The 19390-nt window shown below is 41.4% G+C and overlaps 1 protein-coding gene across 6 annotated transcripts in view; it reads left to right on the top strand.

Moving 5' to 3' along the window:
• The window catches only part of LOC139423206 (neural cell adhesion molecule 1-like), a 304932-nt gene that overhangs the window by 204184 nt on the left and 81358 nt on the right, over window positions 1-19390 (top strand). For all 6 annotated transcript variants that reach the window (XM_071174946.1, XM_071174944.1, XM_071174945.1 and 3 more), the window contains exons 2-7: window positions 11695-11769; window positions 12735-12944; window positions 14953-15096; window positions 16501-16638; window positions 17015-17132; window positions 19121-19281. In XM_071174946.1, coding sequence (XP_071031047.1) covers window positions 11695-11769; window positions 12735-12944; window positions 14953-15096; window positions 16501-16638; window positions 17015-17132; window positions 19121-19281 — 846 coding nt within the window. The remainder of the gene's footprint in view (window positions 1-11694; window positions 11770-12734; window positions 12945-14952; window positions 15097-16500; window positions 16639-17014; window positions 17133-19120; window positions 19282-19390) is intronic.

Here is a 19390-nt window from a genome sequence, read left to right as displayed (position 1 = left end):
AACTTTGTTCCTTCTAAAGAAGGGTTCCCCAACTGGCGGCCCGTGGGCCTTACTTGGCCCCTCAAGTTTTCTGACCAACTTTTTTAACATAAGTCAGTGATTTTGAAAGGGGAGTGCTATTCTAAGCTAAGTTTTTCCATTATTCCAGACAAATAAAATACTTAGGAAAATGTGTGCTGTAATGAAATGTTGCAGGGCGGGTGCACTTGAAGGAGAAGAAATACTGTCTGTAAAGTAGACAAACTTGGCAGTGGTCACTCGGCAGCACGTGTTGGATCGACTATTAGCTGTATAATGGCGTACTGGTGAACTAATATGGACAGTGAGTAGTGTTTACTCATAATTAATGGGGATTACCAATTCAGATAAGTGGAGACTCAGTCCATTTAGCAGTGAGTGCCTCCGGGGAGGAGAACCTAAATGTACAATTTGGAAGTGCATGAAGTTTAGCATACATCAGAATGTATTTGCTAGGGGTGTGTGTGTGCTTGTATATGTGCGGGGGGGTGTGTTTGTCTGTGTATTTTTAATCCTGTGATGGGAAATCTACGCAGGATCTTGCCCATGCTCTTTGATCAGTGCATCGTGGCCTGTCTGGCGTAGCATTCTAAAGCACCACGTTCCCACCTGAAAACAATGCCGAAGTAAATTCTCTGGTTGTTTGTTTTGAAGTGTCTGTCCTATATCTGAGAGATCTAAGAGAGGGCAGGAAATTATTGGGGAAAAAATTGGCCCATATTTAACCCCTTTTTTTAAGGCACCAAACTGGTACCAGGCTGCCTTTAGACGAGTCTTGTGAGGCTTGATTTGCTGCCTCTGATTTGTACATTGCCAGAGCCTCCTGTCTGGCAAAGCTTAATAGGTCATATGAGAGAAAGGATTAACATTTAGAGACCAAATTACATCATAGTATCATGAACCATCTACCCCTCCCACATTCATTATGTCATATCAGTGGCGATCATTTATTCCCAACCGTGAATATTGTTGTTCATCTATTGCTCTCATACACCTTTTCTGTGTTGACTTGATCGTTTTAGCATGCGTCGAATGTTCCATAAGTGAATGGCGGGTAGAAAGAATGGTGAAGGCCAATTGAACAGTGATATGTGAAAATCTTAAGAGTTTGTTTATGTCAGAGTTGACTCACATGAAAACCTTGATGATTACTTATTTTCATGATGAATTGATATGGCTGTCTCCGGTGGAAAATATGCTCAGTGCGATGATAAACAGGTATGAGCAAAAGCACACATGGGCTCATGTGAATTTACAGGTTCACTGTATGGCCTGCGTTCATTTGGTACCCAAGATTAATGTTCTTGCTTTGTAGTAAGGTTGTCATCCAATGTATATGAAATTAAAAAGGAAACGTGTACACAGGAATGACTAGTGTGTGAATGATATGTTTGTAACATTCTGTAGTGTAATATCTCTTTCACCATGATATAAGGAGAACCATGGAGAAGTTGCACCTGTTTCATACTTTAAATGGAACATAGCCTATGTCCTGGTTTCCATATTGACCACATCATTCTCCTAAGAATGGAGACACAGCCCTGTTTGATTACAAGCTATTAGCAGTTGAACATATCTATTTTTTTAAGTTAAATCTCATTTAATTGACCTTGAGTTATTGAATCTTGTTTAATGGAAATGAGGAAGGCTTACAACATGTTTAAATCATAAGCTTTTATTTAAATTGGTAGGGCTACTTTTATAGGCAGTCTCAGGTGTGCTCTTTTCACCAATATGGATATCTTCAGGGGGCTTCCTCAACATTTACAGCTGTCCAATAAACTGCCTTATTGTATCTGCTCCCAGCTCCAGCAATCAGCTTTTACCACACTTGTACAGCCCATGCCTGTGTGCATATTATGTTAGGAGTTTTTTCCTAGGCCGTCGTCGTTCAGAAATGCAGATCCAGGATAAAACGCTAGAATTATCGCTTCATTAAATTATGGGCAGAATTGCTTGGTGTACAGGGACTTTGCTCTGGGCCCTATGTGCCAGAACATTTAGGCAGAAACAGGAGCGGCAGCAGCAGTAGAGGCTGAAGTGTTTAAAATGTGTTTTGTAATTAAGCTTATCGATATCCCGCCCCATTATGTTTTGTGTGCTTATTTGTTTGCTATGTGCTTTCAGCAAGGACACAGCAGCTCACTTTTTGCTGTGTCGACGGTTGGTAGTGTACGTGGGTCAGAAACTTTACTCTGTTACCGCATTCACTCTGGAGTTTCAAGCTTCAGCCTCAATTTAAAGAGTTTGAAATCCAAAACACTAAAAATAGCGTTTTTACCCACTTTGCCTGAAATACATTTGTCCTCAGAATTGGGATCTGTGGTGAGGTTTCTCCTATGCCCTACTTGGTAAGAGAGGAAATAGGAGCTGTTATTTTTGTTCTTGTGTGGTACCTCATACCAGGCACAGCGAACATGCTTTAGACAGCTCAAATTTCACTGCCTCTGATGATGGCTCCATCTTACAAAGCACCGATCATGTTTATGGCAGAATCCAGGATTTTTCTGCAAATATACAGTGGGGAGAACAAGTATTTGATACACTGCCGATTTTCCTACTTACAAAGCATGTAGAGGTCTCTAATTGTTATCATAGGTACACTTCAACTGTGAGAGACGAAATCTAAAACAAAAATCCAGAAAATCACATTGTATGATTAAGTAATTAATTTGTATTTTATTGCAGGACTTAATATTTGGTACAGAAACCTTTGTTTGCAATTACAGAGATCATAAGTTTCCTGTAGCTCTTGACCAGGTTTACACACACTGCAGCAGGGATTTTGGCCCACTCCTCCATACAGACCTTCTCCAGATCCTTCAGGTTTCGGGGCTGTTGCTGGGCAATAAGAACTTTCAGCTCCCTCCAAAGATTTTATATTTGGTTCAGGTCTGGAGACTGGCTAGGCCACTCCACGACCTTGAGATGCTTTTTACAGAGCCACTCCTTAGTTGCCCTGGCTGTGTGTTTCGGGTCGTTGTCATGCTGGAAGACACAGCCATGACCCATCTTCAATGCTCTTACTGAGGGAAGGAGGTTGTTGGCCAAGTACTCGCGATACATGGCCCCATCCATCCTCCCCTCAATACGGTGCAGTCGTCCTGTCCCCTTTGCAGAAAAGCATCCCCAAAGAATGATGTTGTACTCATCCTTCTTCTTCCTCCAAACACGGCGAGTGGAGTTTAGACCAAAAAGCTATATTTTTGTCTCATCAGACCACATGACCTTCTCCCATTCCTCTTCTGGATCATCCAGAGGATCATTGGCAAACTTCAGACGGGCCTGGACATGCGCTGGCTTGAGCAGGGGGACCTTGCCTGCGCTGCAGGATTTTAATCCATGACGGCGTAGTGTGTTACTAATGGTTTTCTTTGAGACTGTGGTCCCAGCTCTCTTCAGGTCATTGACCAGGTCCTACTGTGTAGTTCTGGGCTGATCCCTCACCTTCCTTATGACCATTGATGCCCCACGAGGTGAGATCTTGCATGGAGCCCCAGACCGAGGGTGACTGACCGTCATCTTGAACTTCTTCCATTTTCTAATAATTGCGCCAACAGTTGTTGCCTTCTTACCAAGCTGCTTGCCTATTGTCCTGTAGCCCATCCCAGCCTTGTGCAGGTCTACATTTTTATCCCTGATGTCCTTACACAGCTCCTTGGTCTTGGCCATTGTGGAGAGGTTGGAGTCTGTTTGATTGAGGGTGTAGACTGGTGTCTTTTATACAGGTAACGAGTTCAAACAGGTGCAGTTAATACAGGTAATGAGTGGAGAACAGGAGGGTTCTTAAAGAAAAACGAACAGGTCTGTGAGAGCTGGAATTCTTACTGGTTGGTAGGTGATCAAATACTTATGTCATGCAAAAATCATACAATGTGATAGGTCTATAATCAATAATAACGCTCCCTTTTCTTTATCTCCTTCTTATTGTTATTATTACTATTGCTATGATCATTAGTAGGCTTAATATAGCAGCCTTGTATAACCACCTGTATAACCAGCTGTAGGCATAAGAGTGCATCCTGTTTAGTCTTATAGGCTACTGTATCAATCAATCATTCATTCATGTCATCACAAAGCATACGAGTCATTAATGATTTAAAATACAATCAAGCATTTTAGTTTTAAAATAAAGCAAGCCTTGAATAAATAGCTTAGTCGTTGCTATAATAAAGGCTTAACAACAACAACAAAAACTTTATAACAGACTCTGGTACAGTTAAAGTATTGTTGTTTACATTGCTCCAAACGATCTGGGAAATTATATTGTAATCTACACAGCACCTGTTTGACACACATATCTACACAGCTCTTGCTCCTTACCTTCTTTTTCTTGATCTCCATTATTTTTCACAACTAGTTAAATTTATTCCACACATCTGACTTTCCCTTTGCCTCCTGAGCAACCACAAAACATTCCCCCGTTTTGAGATTATTTGTCAGGTCCTCTACATCTACATTTGAAGTCGGAAGTTTACATACACCTTAGCCAAATGTATTTAAAACCTCTTGGAACTAGCCATCCCGGATCCGGGAGAATTGTCATCAACTACACTAATTAGCATAGCGCAACGGTCAAAAAATATTACTAGAAAATATTCATATTCATGAAATCACAAGTGAAATATAGCGAAACACAGCTCAGCCTTTTGTTAATCACCCTGTCATCACAGATTTTGAAATCATGCTTTACAGCCAAAAGCAAGACAAGCATTTGCATAAGTTTATCGATAGCCTAGCATAGCATTATGTCCAGCTAGCAGCAGGAAGCTTGGTCACGAAAATCAGAAAAGCAATCAAATTAATCATTTACCTTTGATGATCTTTGGATGTTTTCACTCACGATACTCCCAGTTAGACAGCAAATGTTCCTTTTGTTCCATAAAGCTAATTTTTATACCCAAAATACCTCTCTTTGTTGGTCACGTTATGTTGAGAAATCCAGCGGAAATAGCGGTCATGACAAAGCCGAAAAAAAGTTTTTTATAATCAATCCTCAAGGTGTTTTTCAAATATCTATTCAATAATATATCAACCGGGACAATTGGCTTTTCAGTATGAGCGAGAGGAAAAATGACTACCTCTGCCTTTTACATTGTTTAACTTGGATTAAACGTTTCAGGTAGCCTTCCACAAGCTTCCCACAGTAAGTTGGGTGAATTGTGGTCCATTCCTCCTGACAGAGCTGGTGTAACGGAGTCAGGTTTGTAGGCCTCCTTGCTCGCACACGCCTTTTCAGTTCTGCCCACAAATTTTCTATAGGTTTGGAAGTATGCTTGGGATCATTGTCCATTTGGAAGACCCATTTGCAACCAAGCTTTAACTTCCTGACTGATGTATTGAGATGTTGCTTCAATATATCCACATAATTTTCCTGCCTCATGATGCCATATATTTTGTGAAGTGCACCAGTCCCTCCTGCAGCAAAGCACCTCCACAACATGATGCTGCCACCCCCTGTGCTTCACGGTTGGAATGGTGTCCTTCAGCTTGCAAGCGTCCCCCTTTTTCCTCTAAACATAATGATTGCCATTATGGCTAAACAGTTCTATTTTTGTTTCATCAGACCAGAGGACATTTCCCCAAAGAGTACAATCTTTGTCCCTATGTGCAGTTCCAAACCATAGTCTGGCTTTTTATGGCAGTTTTGGAGCAGTGGCTTCTTCCTTGATGAGAAGCCTTTCAGGTTATGTTGATATAAGACTCGTTTTACTGTGGATATAGATACTTTTGTACCTGTTTCCTCCAGCATCTTCACAAGGTCCTTTGCTGTTGTTCTGGGATTGATTTGCACCTTTCGCACCAAAGTACGTTCATCTCTAGGAGACAGAATGCGTCTCCTCCCTTAGCGGTATGATGGCTGAGTGGTCCCATGGTGTTTATACTTGCATACTATTGTTTGTACAGATGAACGTGGTACCTTCAGGCGTTTGGAAAGTCTTGGCTGATTTATTTTGCTTTTCCCATGATGTCAAGCAAAGAGGCACTGAGTTTGAAGGTAGGCCTTGAAATACATCCACAGGTACACCTCCAATTGACTCAAAAAAAAAAAAAAAAAAAAAATGCACAAAGTAGATGTCCTAACTGACTTGCCAAAACTCTAGTTTGTTAACAAGATATTTGTGGAGTGGTTGAAAAACCAGTTTTAATGACCTAAGTGTATGTAAACGTCTGACTTCAGCTGTATTTTGCTGTCGTGTCAGTGTTTAAAGTTTGTTATAGCCTATTTATTGATGTGATTATAATCTGCTATAGGTCAGGCCCTATTTGTAACGTGCATGCGATGCATTCATGTGTCACGTAAAGAGAGCAAGGATTGAGGGATTAGGGAATGTTTTTCATAAACAAGGGATTTCAGGAAACAGAACGTTTTAGTCAGAAATGGCTGTAATTATTTTGCAGCTTCAGCAACACAGACAGAGCGATAAACACTTTGATGTTCTGTGGTGGTCGCTGTAGCAGGGAGGAGAGCGAAACAACGGGTGCTTGTCACACAGTCACTCCTTGTCTTTTTTTATTTAACACAGTGCAGCAAGTCCGGCCCGGCACAATCAAATCAATTGCTGGTCGCACTCCCTCTAGTCACTTGTGTGTCTTAGTTATTTAATCAAACAGTGTGCTTAAGGCGTCAGACAAGCTCAGTGAATGTAGTTGATTTGATTAAAACACATAGGGTGTGTCAATATATGGAAAAAAATACATGTTTAAACATTTTGACAAATGAATTGGTCTAAAGAACTGACGACTCTTGATCGACCAATATTTTTTAGTCGGGGACAGTCCTAGTCCAGTGATTCATTACAAAGTAAGAAGCCTGAAGGGCATTTTGGAAACCTGTCAGGTAACACTTTATTTGACACCTAGTGTAATAACACTTTATATGACACGCTCATTACCATGTCATAATATCAACAGATGACAACGTGTCATAACCTGTCATAATATGATCATAACGCTGTCATGAACCATATTTTTACACCTGATATGATTTATTTTTATGGCTGTTATGACACCTGCATAAGTATGTCAAAACCCACATTTATTCAAATGTGTTTTTTCCCTGACAAACTTTAGTTTGAAAGTTAAATCCTTTGTTGGTGTAATGAATTCGCTAAAGTAATGTTTTTACACATTATGACACTGTCAAGAAGCATTATGCCCATCAGAATCATATAAGCCAGATAGGCCTATCACGTACATGCCCTTATGTCAGATATCTGTCAAAAAGAGGGTGTCTTGTCCTGCTCCTGAAATATGTTCCTGCATTCATCTCAGTCATCAGCAACAGAGCATTTGGGGTTGGTGCATGTTTGACATCAATGTGTGCGCAATTACAGTGATAATTCAATATGGTACATTTCAGAAAAAAAGTAAAGGGTTACCAAATGTCACAATGTATAATGTAATGGGCTCTGTTAGATACAAGGAAATGTATTTTCTTGTTTTTATTAAAGCTGCAATATGTAACTTTTGGATGACCTGACCAAATTCACATACAGTGCCTTGCGAAAGTATTCGGCCCCCTTGAACTTTGCGACCTTTTGCCACATTTCAGGCTTCAAACATAAAGATATAAAACTGTATTTTTTTGTGAAGAATCAACAACAACTGGGACACAATCATGAAGTGGAACGACATTTATTGGGTATTTCAAACTTTTTTAACAAATCAAAAACGGAAAAATTGGGCGTGCAAAATTATTCAGCCCCCTTAAGTTAATACTTTGTAGCGCCACCTTTTGCTGCGATTACAGCTGTAAGTCACTTGGGGTATGTCTCTATCAGTTTTGCACATCGAGAGACTGACATTTTTTCCCATTCCTCCTTGCAAAACAGCTCGAGCTCAGTGAGCTTGGATGGAGAGCATTTGTGAACAGCAGTTTTCAGTTCTTTCCACAGATTCTCGATTGGATTCAGGTCTGGACTTTGACTTGGCCATTCTAACACCTGGATATGTTTATTTTTGAACCATTCCATTGTAGATTTTGCTTTATGTTTTGGATCATTGTCTTGTTGGAAGACAAATCTCCGTCCCAGTCTCAGGTCTTTTGCAGACTCCATCAGGTTTTCTTCCAGAATGGTCCTGTATTTGGCTCCATCCATCTTCCCATCAATTTTAACCATCTTCCCTGTCCCTGCTGAAGAAAAGCAGGCCCAAACCATGATGCTGCCACCACCATGTTTGACAGTGGGGATGGTGTGTTCAGCTGTGTTGCTTTTACGCCAAACATAACGTTTTGCATTGTTGCCAAAAAGTTCAATTTTGGTTTCATCTGACCAGAGCACCTTCTTCCACATGTTTGGTGTGTCTCCCAGGTGGCTTGTGGCAAACTTTAAATGACACTTTTTATGGATATCTTTAAGAAATGGCTTTCTTCTTGCCACTCTTCCATAATAGCCAGATTTGTGCAATATACGACTGATTGTTGTCCTATGGACAGAGTCTCCCACCTCAGCTGTAGATCTCTGCAGTTCATTCAGAGTGATCATGGGCCTCTTGGCTGCATCTCTAATCAGTCTTCTCCTTGTATGAGCTGAAAGTTTAGAGGGACGGCCAGGTCTTGGTAGATTTGCAGTGGTCTGATACTCCTTCCATTTCAATATTATCGCTTGCACAGTGCTCCTTGGGATGTTTAAAGCTTGGGAAATCTTTTTGTATCCAAATCCGGCTTTAAACTTCTTCACAACAGTATCTCGGACCTGCCTGGTGTGTTCCTTGTTCTTCATGATGCTCTCTGCGCTTTTAACGGACCTCTGAGACTATCACAGTGCAGGTGCATTTATACGGAGACTTGATTACACACAGGTGGATTGTATTTATCATCATTAGTCATTTAGGTCAACATTGGATCATTCAGAGATCCTCACTGAACTTCTGGAGAGAGTTTGCTGCACTGAAAGTAAAGGGGCTGAATAATTTTGCACGCCCAGTTTTTCAGTTTTTGATTTGTTAAAAAAGTTTGAAATATCCAATAAATGTCGTTCCACTTCATGATTGTGTCCCAGTTGTTGTTGATTCTTCACAAAAAAATACAGTTTTATATCTTTATGTTTGAAGCCTGAAATGTGGCAAAAGGTCGCAAAGTTAAAGGGGGCCGAATACTTTCGCAAGGCACTTTAGAAATGTCAGTTATAGATCTGTCCTTCTCATTGAAAGTAAGTCTGAGAAGCAGTAGATCTGTTCTATGTGCGCTATGTCTATGCTTCCGTTCTTAAGTTGCGTTTTTGCATCTTTTACTTTTGGTTCTATACACCAGCTTAAAACATCTGAAAATACAATATTTTTCTGTTATTGAAAATATATTTCACAGCGGGTTAGATGGTACAATGATTCTCTACACTACATTGCTTATTTTGTCACATAAACTGAAATTAGGTTAACTATTCTAATTTTAGCAACCATGAAATGGCGGAGCAATTTCTGCATATTGCACCTTTTAATGTCTGTTCTCCCTTGTTATTTTAGCTGAAGTTTAACAGCGCTGTCAGTCTCCCATACTGTGAGGGAGGGTTTAAAAAGCACAGCACAGACAGCCACCGCTGTGTCCCTCCTAGTCGACTATGTGTTAGCTTTAGCATTATGCATTGGTGGTTGCTGCACAGCCAGTTTGAGGTACCAGCCCAGAATCAGGTCAGTTGAATGCAGCTGAGCTGAGTATCACCTGGGTTCAACCTGACATCTATCAGGGTTGGTAGAGAGACAATGTATGAATAGTGTCATCCTAGTCATGGTAAATCTTATGTTAAGTTCATATTAGGATTCAATGTTGTATCGGCTTTGCACTCTGTGCTTCACTCTTGAGGCACAGATCTTGGCAGAGAGAGTGCCTGACCTGTTTTGTGAGGAGACCATTTCCAAAATAGGCCATGGCAGATCAGAGAACTTTTGAAGAAAGAGTCCTCTGCTGTCGTCCCGGCACACCTAGGGTTAAGATTATGTAAATCTTTCAGGTATGAAAATGTTGAGTATATCTCTCTTGTCTCTCACCAAGTTGGGAGTTGATTCCTCTTTAATTTATCCAGCAAAGCAGAAGAGAACAAACACCAGCTGCTTCTCTCCGGTACATTCTAAATCTCATCTGTGTCACCTGCTTTAGCTGATGCAGAAAGATGAAATGTATTAGGTAGCATCTCAGGAAGCTAACACGCTATGATTTATGGAATTACACTTCCTGAGTGTGCAGTCTGTGAAAGATGAAAAAGAGATAACACTGGGATACCTCAGTTAGGTGACTTTCATTAGTCTTGAGTGAAAATCGAGGCTTTAGGTGCCATTTTAGATCAGCAGGTAAGGGTGCTCTCGAGCGGCTTGATGTTCTTTACCATTCGGCCATCAGATTTGCCACCAATGCTCCTTATAGGACACATCGCTGCACTCTATACTCCACTGTAAACTGGTCATCTCTGTGTACCTGTCGCAAGACCCGCTGGTTGACGCTTATTTATAAAAACCCTCTTAGGCCTCACTCCCCCCTATCTGAGATATCTACTGTAGCCGTAATCCTTCACATACAACACCAGTTCTGCCAGTTAAATTCTGTTAAAGGTCCACAAAGCACATACATCCTTGGGTCGCTTGTCTTTTCAGTTCGCTGCAGCTAGCAACTGGAACGAGCTGCAACAAACACTCAAACTGGACAGTTTTATCTGATTCTCTTCGTTCAAAGACACAATCAGGGACACTCTTACTACTGACAGTTGTGTAATATATTGTTGTCTCTACCTTCTTGCCCTTTGTGCTGTTGTCTGTGCCCAATAATGTTTGTACCCTGTTTTGTGCTGCTGCCATTTTGTGTTGCTACCATGTTGTTGTCATGTTGTGTTGCTACCATGCTGTGTTGTCATGTGTTGCTGCCATGCTATGTTGTTGTCTTAGATCTCTCTTTATGTAGTGTTGTGTTGTATCGTCATGATGTGTGTATTGTCCTATATTTTTATTTAATATATTTTTAATCCCAGGCCCCGCAGGAGGCCTTTTGGTAGGCCGTCATTGTAAATTAGAATTTGTTCTTAATTGACTTGCCTAGTTAAAAGGTTAAAAAATGAATAAAATATCATCAAGTCGCCGGACCCCTGAGTAATTGCCACTGAGGTATAAAAGAACTGGAGACTGCGTCCAAGATGTCCGCCCGTTGTTTTCAACTAAATCTACTCACGTTTGCATACGTCGATTCTTGGGCCGTCTAGAGTATATCCGGGTTGCATCTGGTTTACACAGCCCAATATCACATGCACACTAGCAATGCTGGGACCTTGCCAAGTCTCTGACAATTTACACATCTAGAGGTCCAAAAATACATGCTACTGTGGCCTACAAGCCTACAATGTGGGTTTATGTGTTTCCATTTGTTGTCTTGGCATACCAACTCTGACTTTGTCATGCAAATAATAAAATGCTTGTTTGTCAACAAAATCCAAATAACGGCATAAATGCAGCATCATATGGAAAAGTGAAAGGTGGGAAACGACTCATCTCAGGTTGATCAGCAGCAGATGTTCAGTCAAATTGTTGATGCATTCAAATGTGTGTCTTGCCTTGCCTCACTGTGCTTTGCCCCTGTGTCATCCTGTCATAGTCGTTCTCCCCTTGGGCACAACTGCTCTAGGACCTGCTCTTTCTAAACAAATGTTTACTTTAACTGTTCTGAGACCTGCTCTCTGTGTTTTTCTCTTCCAGCCTCCCTGCAGGTGGAGATCACCCCGATGCAAGGAGAGATCAGTATGGGGGAGTCAAAATTCTTCCTCTGTGAAGGTAGGTGTGGTACAGATACCATCGCCTCCACAACAGCAAACCCACACTTAGCTATTGTATTCGGACAGAGGATTCCAAATAAAGTGCAGGTGCTACAGCAGTTTTCATGGATGCAGTAGCATGGGCTTCCCGGGATGCTAACCTGCAACTGCGGTTGTTACACCCCCCCCCCCCCCCCCCCCCCCCCTTCTCCCCCACACTACTGGCAGACTGCTGCAGGTCAGCGTCCTATTGTGGAATAGCAAAGACAGAAGAGAGGCTCAACATGTCGTGGTAGAAAGATGAAACCATCTCACTTTAATGATGTTTCCTTTGAATGAAAATAACTGTGGCCAGCTGTGTACTTCTTTTGCAGTAAAAAAAGTCTGCAAAATACTGTTTTTCTCAACACTTTTTTATTCCATTATGAATGAGGAGAGAGTGAAAGAATCCAGGACACGTGACTTTGCTTTGCCCTTTCAAAACATCAATGGTGGAGAATGCGATAGAACTTCTCAAGTTTTCATTTGTAATTTTATTTTATTTGAGGTAGTACATCATCTGAGCAAATATGTAATAAAAAATGCATGGAGTCCTTGAAGCAGGTAGCCCTAGGGAATGCTGGCCTATTATTAATCCATTTGTACCAAAACAATGTTTACTCGGTCTAGTTTGTCAGGATATTCACGTCTTTGTTAAGAGTGAGATGTTGTGACATTATGCCTACTTTACTTTTTAGGTTTTATCTCATGTTCATGACATATTCTCATCTTGCAGGGGTGACTTAAACAGCATTAGGATGGATGTTATTTTGCTAAGTAGAGAAGCCTGTTAACCTTAAAAAAAAAGCTATAATGCATACCTCAGACACATCTCGCAAAGCAGCACATTCTTCTCTGTTGTCAATCATATTAACTGCTGTAGACACATAAACAGTGCATTCGCACTCTACTCACACGTCCACCCTGCCTCTATTCGTCCCTCAGTTGTCGGAGATGTAAAGGACATTGATTGGTATGCCCCGAACGGCGAGAAGCTCCTACCGAACCGACAGGACATCCTCGTGAACCGCAACGACGAGTCCTCGTCCACTCTCACGATCTATAACGCCAACGTGGACAATGCCGGCATCTACAAGTGTGTTGCCAAAAATGGAGACAAGGAGTCTCAGGGCACCGTCAACGTTAAAATCTTCCGTAAGTTCCCTCTCAAACTGCTTGAAACAAGGTCCTATTCTTCATTGTACTTTAGCGGATTACCACTAAAGGAAATCCTCTCACTGTATTATCTGTGCATATTTGTGGAGTGCACAATGTAATTTTGAAGAATGTAATTTAAAATGATGTGCATATTCTGTTCATATTTGTTTACTTCAATTGGCCTCCCACATTATTTATTTACCTTTATTTAATCAGGGAGTCACCATTAAGACCAGTGTCTCTCTTTGTGAGGGAGCCCTGCATATGCAATTGCATAAAATGCATAAAAAAGCATATACAATATGAAACTAATTATAATAAAGCACAACACATATCGCACAGACAAAGACAAATATACACAATACACAGAAAACACATTCAACTAAAACAAACACATTCTTCATTATAAAAAAATCCTCTGTCCTCTGCCTGAACTGCCCTAGGGACACTAAAGCATCTATTCAAAATGCATTTTGGAGATCATTCAAAACATGTGGCTCAAGAAATCTAAAGGATAACTTACTTAATTCTGTGAACGCCAAAGGGGTGTCCAGAGTTAACCAACCTTGTGAATGGGTTTGATAACTTGTCATTTTAAATTTGAACAGTGAAGTTAGGTAAGTCAGAAGCTTGAGGAGCAGGGCATTTGTAAACAAACAGAGCATAATTATGAAATCTATGTGAATTCAAAGAGGTTCAGCACAACATTTTGGGAAAGAATACAGTGATGAGTAATAAAACTGTCTCCTGTAATTAAAAACAAAGGCCGCTATGAAAAACATCATCCAGGAATTTAAGAGTAGAGGCAACTGTACTTTGAAAAATAGTATCACCATAATCAAGAACAGACAAAGGTTGACTGCACCATCTGCTTCCTACTAACAAGAGAGACTAGATCTGTTTCTCTAAAACCTGTAAGGGATCGATGTCCCTATACTGGGACGATTGAGTTAACGTGCGCTGATGTGATTAACACATCAGTAACAACAAACTTTCCAGGACATGTCTTACATGGGCAGAAAGCTTAAATTATTGTTAATCTAACCGCACTGTCCAATTTCTTTAGGATTCGGCCGTGTTGGCTCAGTTATCAGCTGAGACAGGTTTAGCTCAGAGTAAATATATTTCAGCGTATCTGACCCTGGAGTCTTCTAATTAATATTAAAATTGACCATAATGAATAGAATAGTTCACTCCTACTAGTGTCTGCTGGTTATTATGACCACGGCCCACATTAAGAGCGAGCCGATCAAAACGCTTAGGGACAGAGGTAGCAAGAGATACAGAAACATCAAAATTGTCCTTTGTAAATATGACAACACCCCCACCCCCAATTCTGTCTAATCTGGAAACATTATAAACTGACAGACACATCAGCAAGTTTCAGAAATGACCAGAATGTCCACATTGGATTGATTCCACCTTTGAAATCAAACTTCTTGCATTTACATTAACAAATCCAAGACCGGTCAGATGAAGTCTCTAATACAAGCATGCTATGATCAGTAGGTAACCCCTTATTTGAAAATGCCATAGGATTGGTTTGAATTGGTATAGGTACAAGATTGTCTAGAACTGAACCATTGGGCTTATGCATCGAGCGAGGACGTGAGTTAAAACAAGAGTCAATGAGGGTTACCTGTTGCAGGTCTGCAGTATGCTGATAATTTATTGTTGGGATTACCTGATACTGACTTGGAGTGGTGAGCAGGTCTTGGAAAAATAATATACGGTATTGTTGATTGTATCTTTGCCCTAGTATCATTGTAATGGTATCCAACATTGTATCTTCATTTAGAGAACCAGCATATACAACTATACTAACTGTATAGTATAAAGTATATTCTTTCTGAACAGATGGAATGCCACTACAGTTAGCACTCTTTCAAATGCATAGACTGGGTAACAAAGAAAGTGCTTGCCATAGAACATGTTGGTTAATTAAGTTTGTTGACTGGTTCAGGAAATCCAGTTGACGGTGGACTTCTATTCTTCTCCCCTACAGAAAAGATAACCTTCAAGAACGCCCCTTCCCCACAGGAGTTCAATGAAGGAGATGACGCTGACATCATCTGTGACGTCGTCAGCTCGCCTCCTGCTGACATCATCTGGAAGCACAAAGGCTCAAAGATCCAGGTTGCAAAAGACGGTAAGGCTTGTGCACAGTTCGATGTGCCAATGTGTGGGTTGCCTACTGCCAGAGTCATGCGGCTCTCCCCTTTACCATTTTTTATTATTTTTTATTTGCTTTCATCTATCTGCCAACTTTTTTTCATTCACCCCCCCACTCACTCGCTCCCTCCCTAAGTGCACAGCCCTGCCTTTTGGTAATTCAAGTGTTCTGACATAATGGATGAAGAGAGAACAGGAAACAATATATTTTTTGATCAGGAGGAATGGTTGTTGTCGGTTGTGAAATCATTTTTGAAGAGTTCATATTTAGACTATTTAGTCAAGTCGAGTGGGATGCTGCCTGAAGGATTTTGTTTCTCTCCATATTGCACTATTTTAACCTTAGAGGACCCCTCCCTCTTGCAACCACTGGGAAGCAAAGGGTGACCGCAGCGCTCTGGTGTGTGGTGTTTTCTTGGACCCTGGACGGGTTGTGTTTTTCACTGGAAAACCACTAATTGTAGCCCAGATTGAAACCCATACTGCTTATGTAAATACCATTTTCCACATTGCTCCAGTTAACCTTTTCCTTATCAAAGCTGCATGTGCTTATAGCTCAAATTACAAGTATTTTTCATGAAAATATGTGTTTCACAGCTCAGAGAGCTATTTAAAAAGTCTGGTTAATGAATTCAAAGCTTTTGCCCAAATACACATTCAGTAAACCAGATATACATCTGGCACCGCTTCAGAAGAGGGTTAACAGAACACAGTTGCCATACAATATTTATACGCTGGCTGCCAGATGTTTGAACTTAGAGGGTTCATAGAATATTTACATAGTAGAGCTCGATGACGCAATTCAAGAAGTAGTAGTGGTTTCAGCATCTGTATGTTTACATTACCATGCTTTACCACATTTACTACAGTATGGATATAAAGGATATAGAATTAGACACGTATTCTCGTATACAACGCTGTTAGAGGCACCATGTCATGGCAATGCTCTGTGGAGCAATGTAAAGAAATATCACAGTGAAAATTATGGCATTTCATCTTTCTAAATAAACATTGAACATAGGTAAATATACATTATTTCAGTTGATGGAGCTTTCTTTTGATGAATTTATGCCACTAATATTACAGATCAATCTATTTCTGATGTTGAGTTATGTACCCTATCATATGGTCCTATTTAAAAAAGGTATGTTCTCTCCACCCCTCCTTATGTTTCCAGCCACCAGAAATAACTCATACAATGCATTTACATTGTTAGCTATATTGCTGCTGAGGATACAGCATTCCTCTGTAACGGAGACCATGCCTCCTGAAGTCGCACAGTATGTGTGCTTTTACCATGTTGCCTTGTCTTAAACCTACACCACCCACTGTTAAGGATAAATGACCCTTCTCTGTTTCCTTCTCTTGCGGTTTTTCATAGTTCGATTTAAGATCCTGACCAACAACCACCTCCAGATCCGAGGCATCAAGAAAACAGATGAAGGGGCGTACACCTGTGAGGCTCGTGTAATGACCAGGGGAGAGATTGACCTAAAGATCATCAAGGTCATCGTCAACGGTGAGTACCACATCCTCCCTCTCACCCTACCCCTCGTTCACCGCCTATGCTCTCGCAATGGGATTTGCATCCGAGCACAATTAGAATATAGTGTAGTTATAAATGCAATACTGTGCTGTTATGAGCACCATTACAGAATTATGACAGAGAAAATAAGCCTGTATCAAGCATACAGTAACATGTATTTTCTCCTATCATACTTGATCAACCAGTATAGTGAATCATGATCTGATTATACATTTTAAGACTTTTTACAAGCATATAACACCCTTAAAATGTCTCATCTTAGTATCATCTTAGTATAATTTATTTCCTACTCACGTGTGACCTCTGTATCTTTGAGTAATGCTTGTATCCATGTCTGTCTGTGTTTCAGTGCTCCCTAGCATCCGCACCAGGCAGTCGGAGATGAATGCCACGGCGGACGTCAACCAGTCTGTGATGCTGGCCTGTGACGCTGACGGCTTCCCTGAACCCACAGTCACCTGGGCCCGGTACGTCACACTGACCACCTTGTCTTTTAATGAGCATAAATAAGCTGGCTTGTTGTGACTGGTTGAGGAGGTGACTGTGAAGTGAATAAGGGTTGTTTATTTTAACTTTTTTTCCATTTTTTTTTTGGTCAGCATTCTCATGATAAGAGGATGGTCAACAGTATTGAATTATATTTATGTAGTACGTTGAAGATGGCCAAAGCTCATTTGTTTGATATATCCTCAGCAGAACTGTTGACACAACGGGCCCTCTAGCATAGTATGAGAATAATTCCAACACTGCTTCTCGAGCTCCTCTTGGAGTGTAAACGAATGAGAAGGATAGGAGGATGAGGAGATGAATCCGTAAGGGCTGGGCCTCGCCAGAGGAGGAAGGAGACAAGCGAGGTAGGGTGAAGGGAGGGAGTAGGGGGGCAGAAACTCCTAACATTCTTTATTTATTTCCTGTGCGCCGACAGGCCTGTCATTTGGTATCCCTTAGAGGCTGCTTCAGGATTGAAGCTCTTAGAAGCATACAGATGTGGGACCGCAGTCCAAACTCAGTGTGTGCACATCTGATTTAGAGTTCAAGGGAGGCTCAGGCATGTCATGGTTCAAAGAGAGTGCTCGGTCAAGAGTGCCGAAGAAATTCCTTAACTTGACATCATACAGTGTATCACCATCCTATGGATGTAGTCCCTTTGTAAAACAGCCATGATGCAGCTATGGTAACAAAGCAGAGCCAGAGAAACAAAGAAAAAAACATATTTTTTTCTGTCCTGGATGTCTGGTCAGTAGCTCTAAAGACATTGGTTTTATGTGTCACGGATCCCTCTGGAACTTTCCTTGTGCACACCTTGCACCTGTTCCCAGTGATTGTATTTGTATAGATGTGCCCTTTGTTCACCATGGTGCTGTCGATTATTGTCACAATGTCCGTTGGTGCGTGTGAGTACCTGTGCTGTGTGTTTTGGCTTTCTTGCCCTTGTGGATTGCGCAGATGATTACGGGTCTTGTCCGGTGTGTTAATGTGTGTTTGTTATTTATTCAAGGTACTCCTGGCTCTGTTTGGGTTTCAACCCTGTGTTTTTGTTACGTGTTTATTTGGTCTTCGTCCCCGTGCCTTTACACAGCATGCTGTAATTTGGAGTATAATTTTAAAAACTATTACGCATTCCTGCGCCTGTCTCCCGAATCTCTTCATGCCAAAGTGACAGAATAATCGACCAGTGAGGGAGACAGCGGGAATGGCCCGTCCGACGACGGTGTGACTGGGACGTCCGGCGCCGCTGGGGCGCCACAACGGGTCCGTCCGATGGCGCAACTTCAGAAGCAACAACTGGCCCATCCGACACCACCACAACCGGTCTGTCCGATGCTACTGCTCGCAACTCCGCCGCAACTTCGGCAGCTGCATCGGGTCCTCATCGACCCGCACTGCGTTCCTGTGATCGTCACCAAGACCGGTGTCGTTGCGCTGCAAGCAGGGGGGGGGTGGGGGGTACTGTCACGGATCCCTCTGGAACTTTCATTGCGCAAACCTGGCCCCTATTCCCACTGATTGTATTTGTACAAAGGGAATATATGTGCCCTTTGTTCACCATGGTGCTGTCAATTTATTGTTACATTGTCCGTTGGTGCGTGTGAGTACCTGTGCTGTGTGTTTTGGGTTTCGTGCCCTTGTGGATTGTGCAGATGATTACGGGTCTCGTCCCGTGTGTTATTTATTCAAGGTACTCCTCTCTCTTTTGTTTGGGTTTGGGTTTCAACGCCGTCATTTGGGGAATAATAAAAAAAACTATTACGTGTTCCCTGCACCTCTCCCTAATCTCTTCATGCCAACGTGACATTATGGTTCTGAGCCAGGCCTTTTGTTTACCAGCTGCTCTACTGAGATACGGCCCCCAAAAATATCATACTTTCAGAGTGAAGACGACTATTTTTACCTTCATGTTGTGGAGACAGACATCAGTGACGTGAACTCTGCATTTCTGCCTTTCCCCCCTCAGTAACAACATTGTCCTTGAGTCGGACGATAAGTACGGCCTGAACAACGACGGCTCGGAACTGATAATAAAAGATGTCAAGAAAGTGGATGAAGGAGATTACACATGCATCGCCCGGAACAAGGCCGGGGAGAAAGAGGAGGAAGTTAGCTTGAATGTGTTCGGTGAGAGCAAAATAATTACTATTAACTGTGGTAAAATAATGTTGTGGTTTTGGGCTTTAGAATTGGTTTTATTGGTTTTACTATAGCAATGTGCATACAAGTAATGTAT

This window comes from Oncorhynchus clarkii, chromosome 12 (genome assembly GCF_045791955.1).
Source record: "Oncorhynchus clarkii lewisi isolate Uvic-CL-2024 chromosome 12, UVic_Ocla_1.0, whole genome shotgun sequence".
NCBI lineage: Eukaryota > Metazoa > Chordata > Actinopteri > Salmoniformes > Salmonidae > Oncorhynchus > Oncorhynchus clarkii.
The sequence above is the reverse complement of the archived record's forward strand: the minus strand, read 5'-3'. Positions and strand labels throughout refer to the sequence as shown.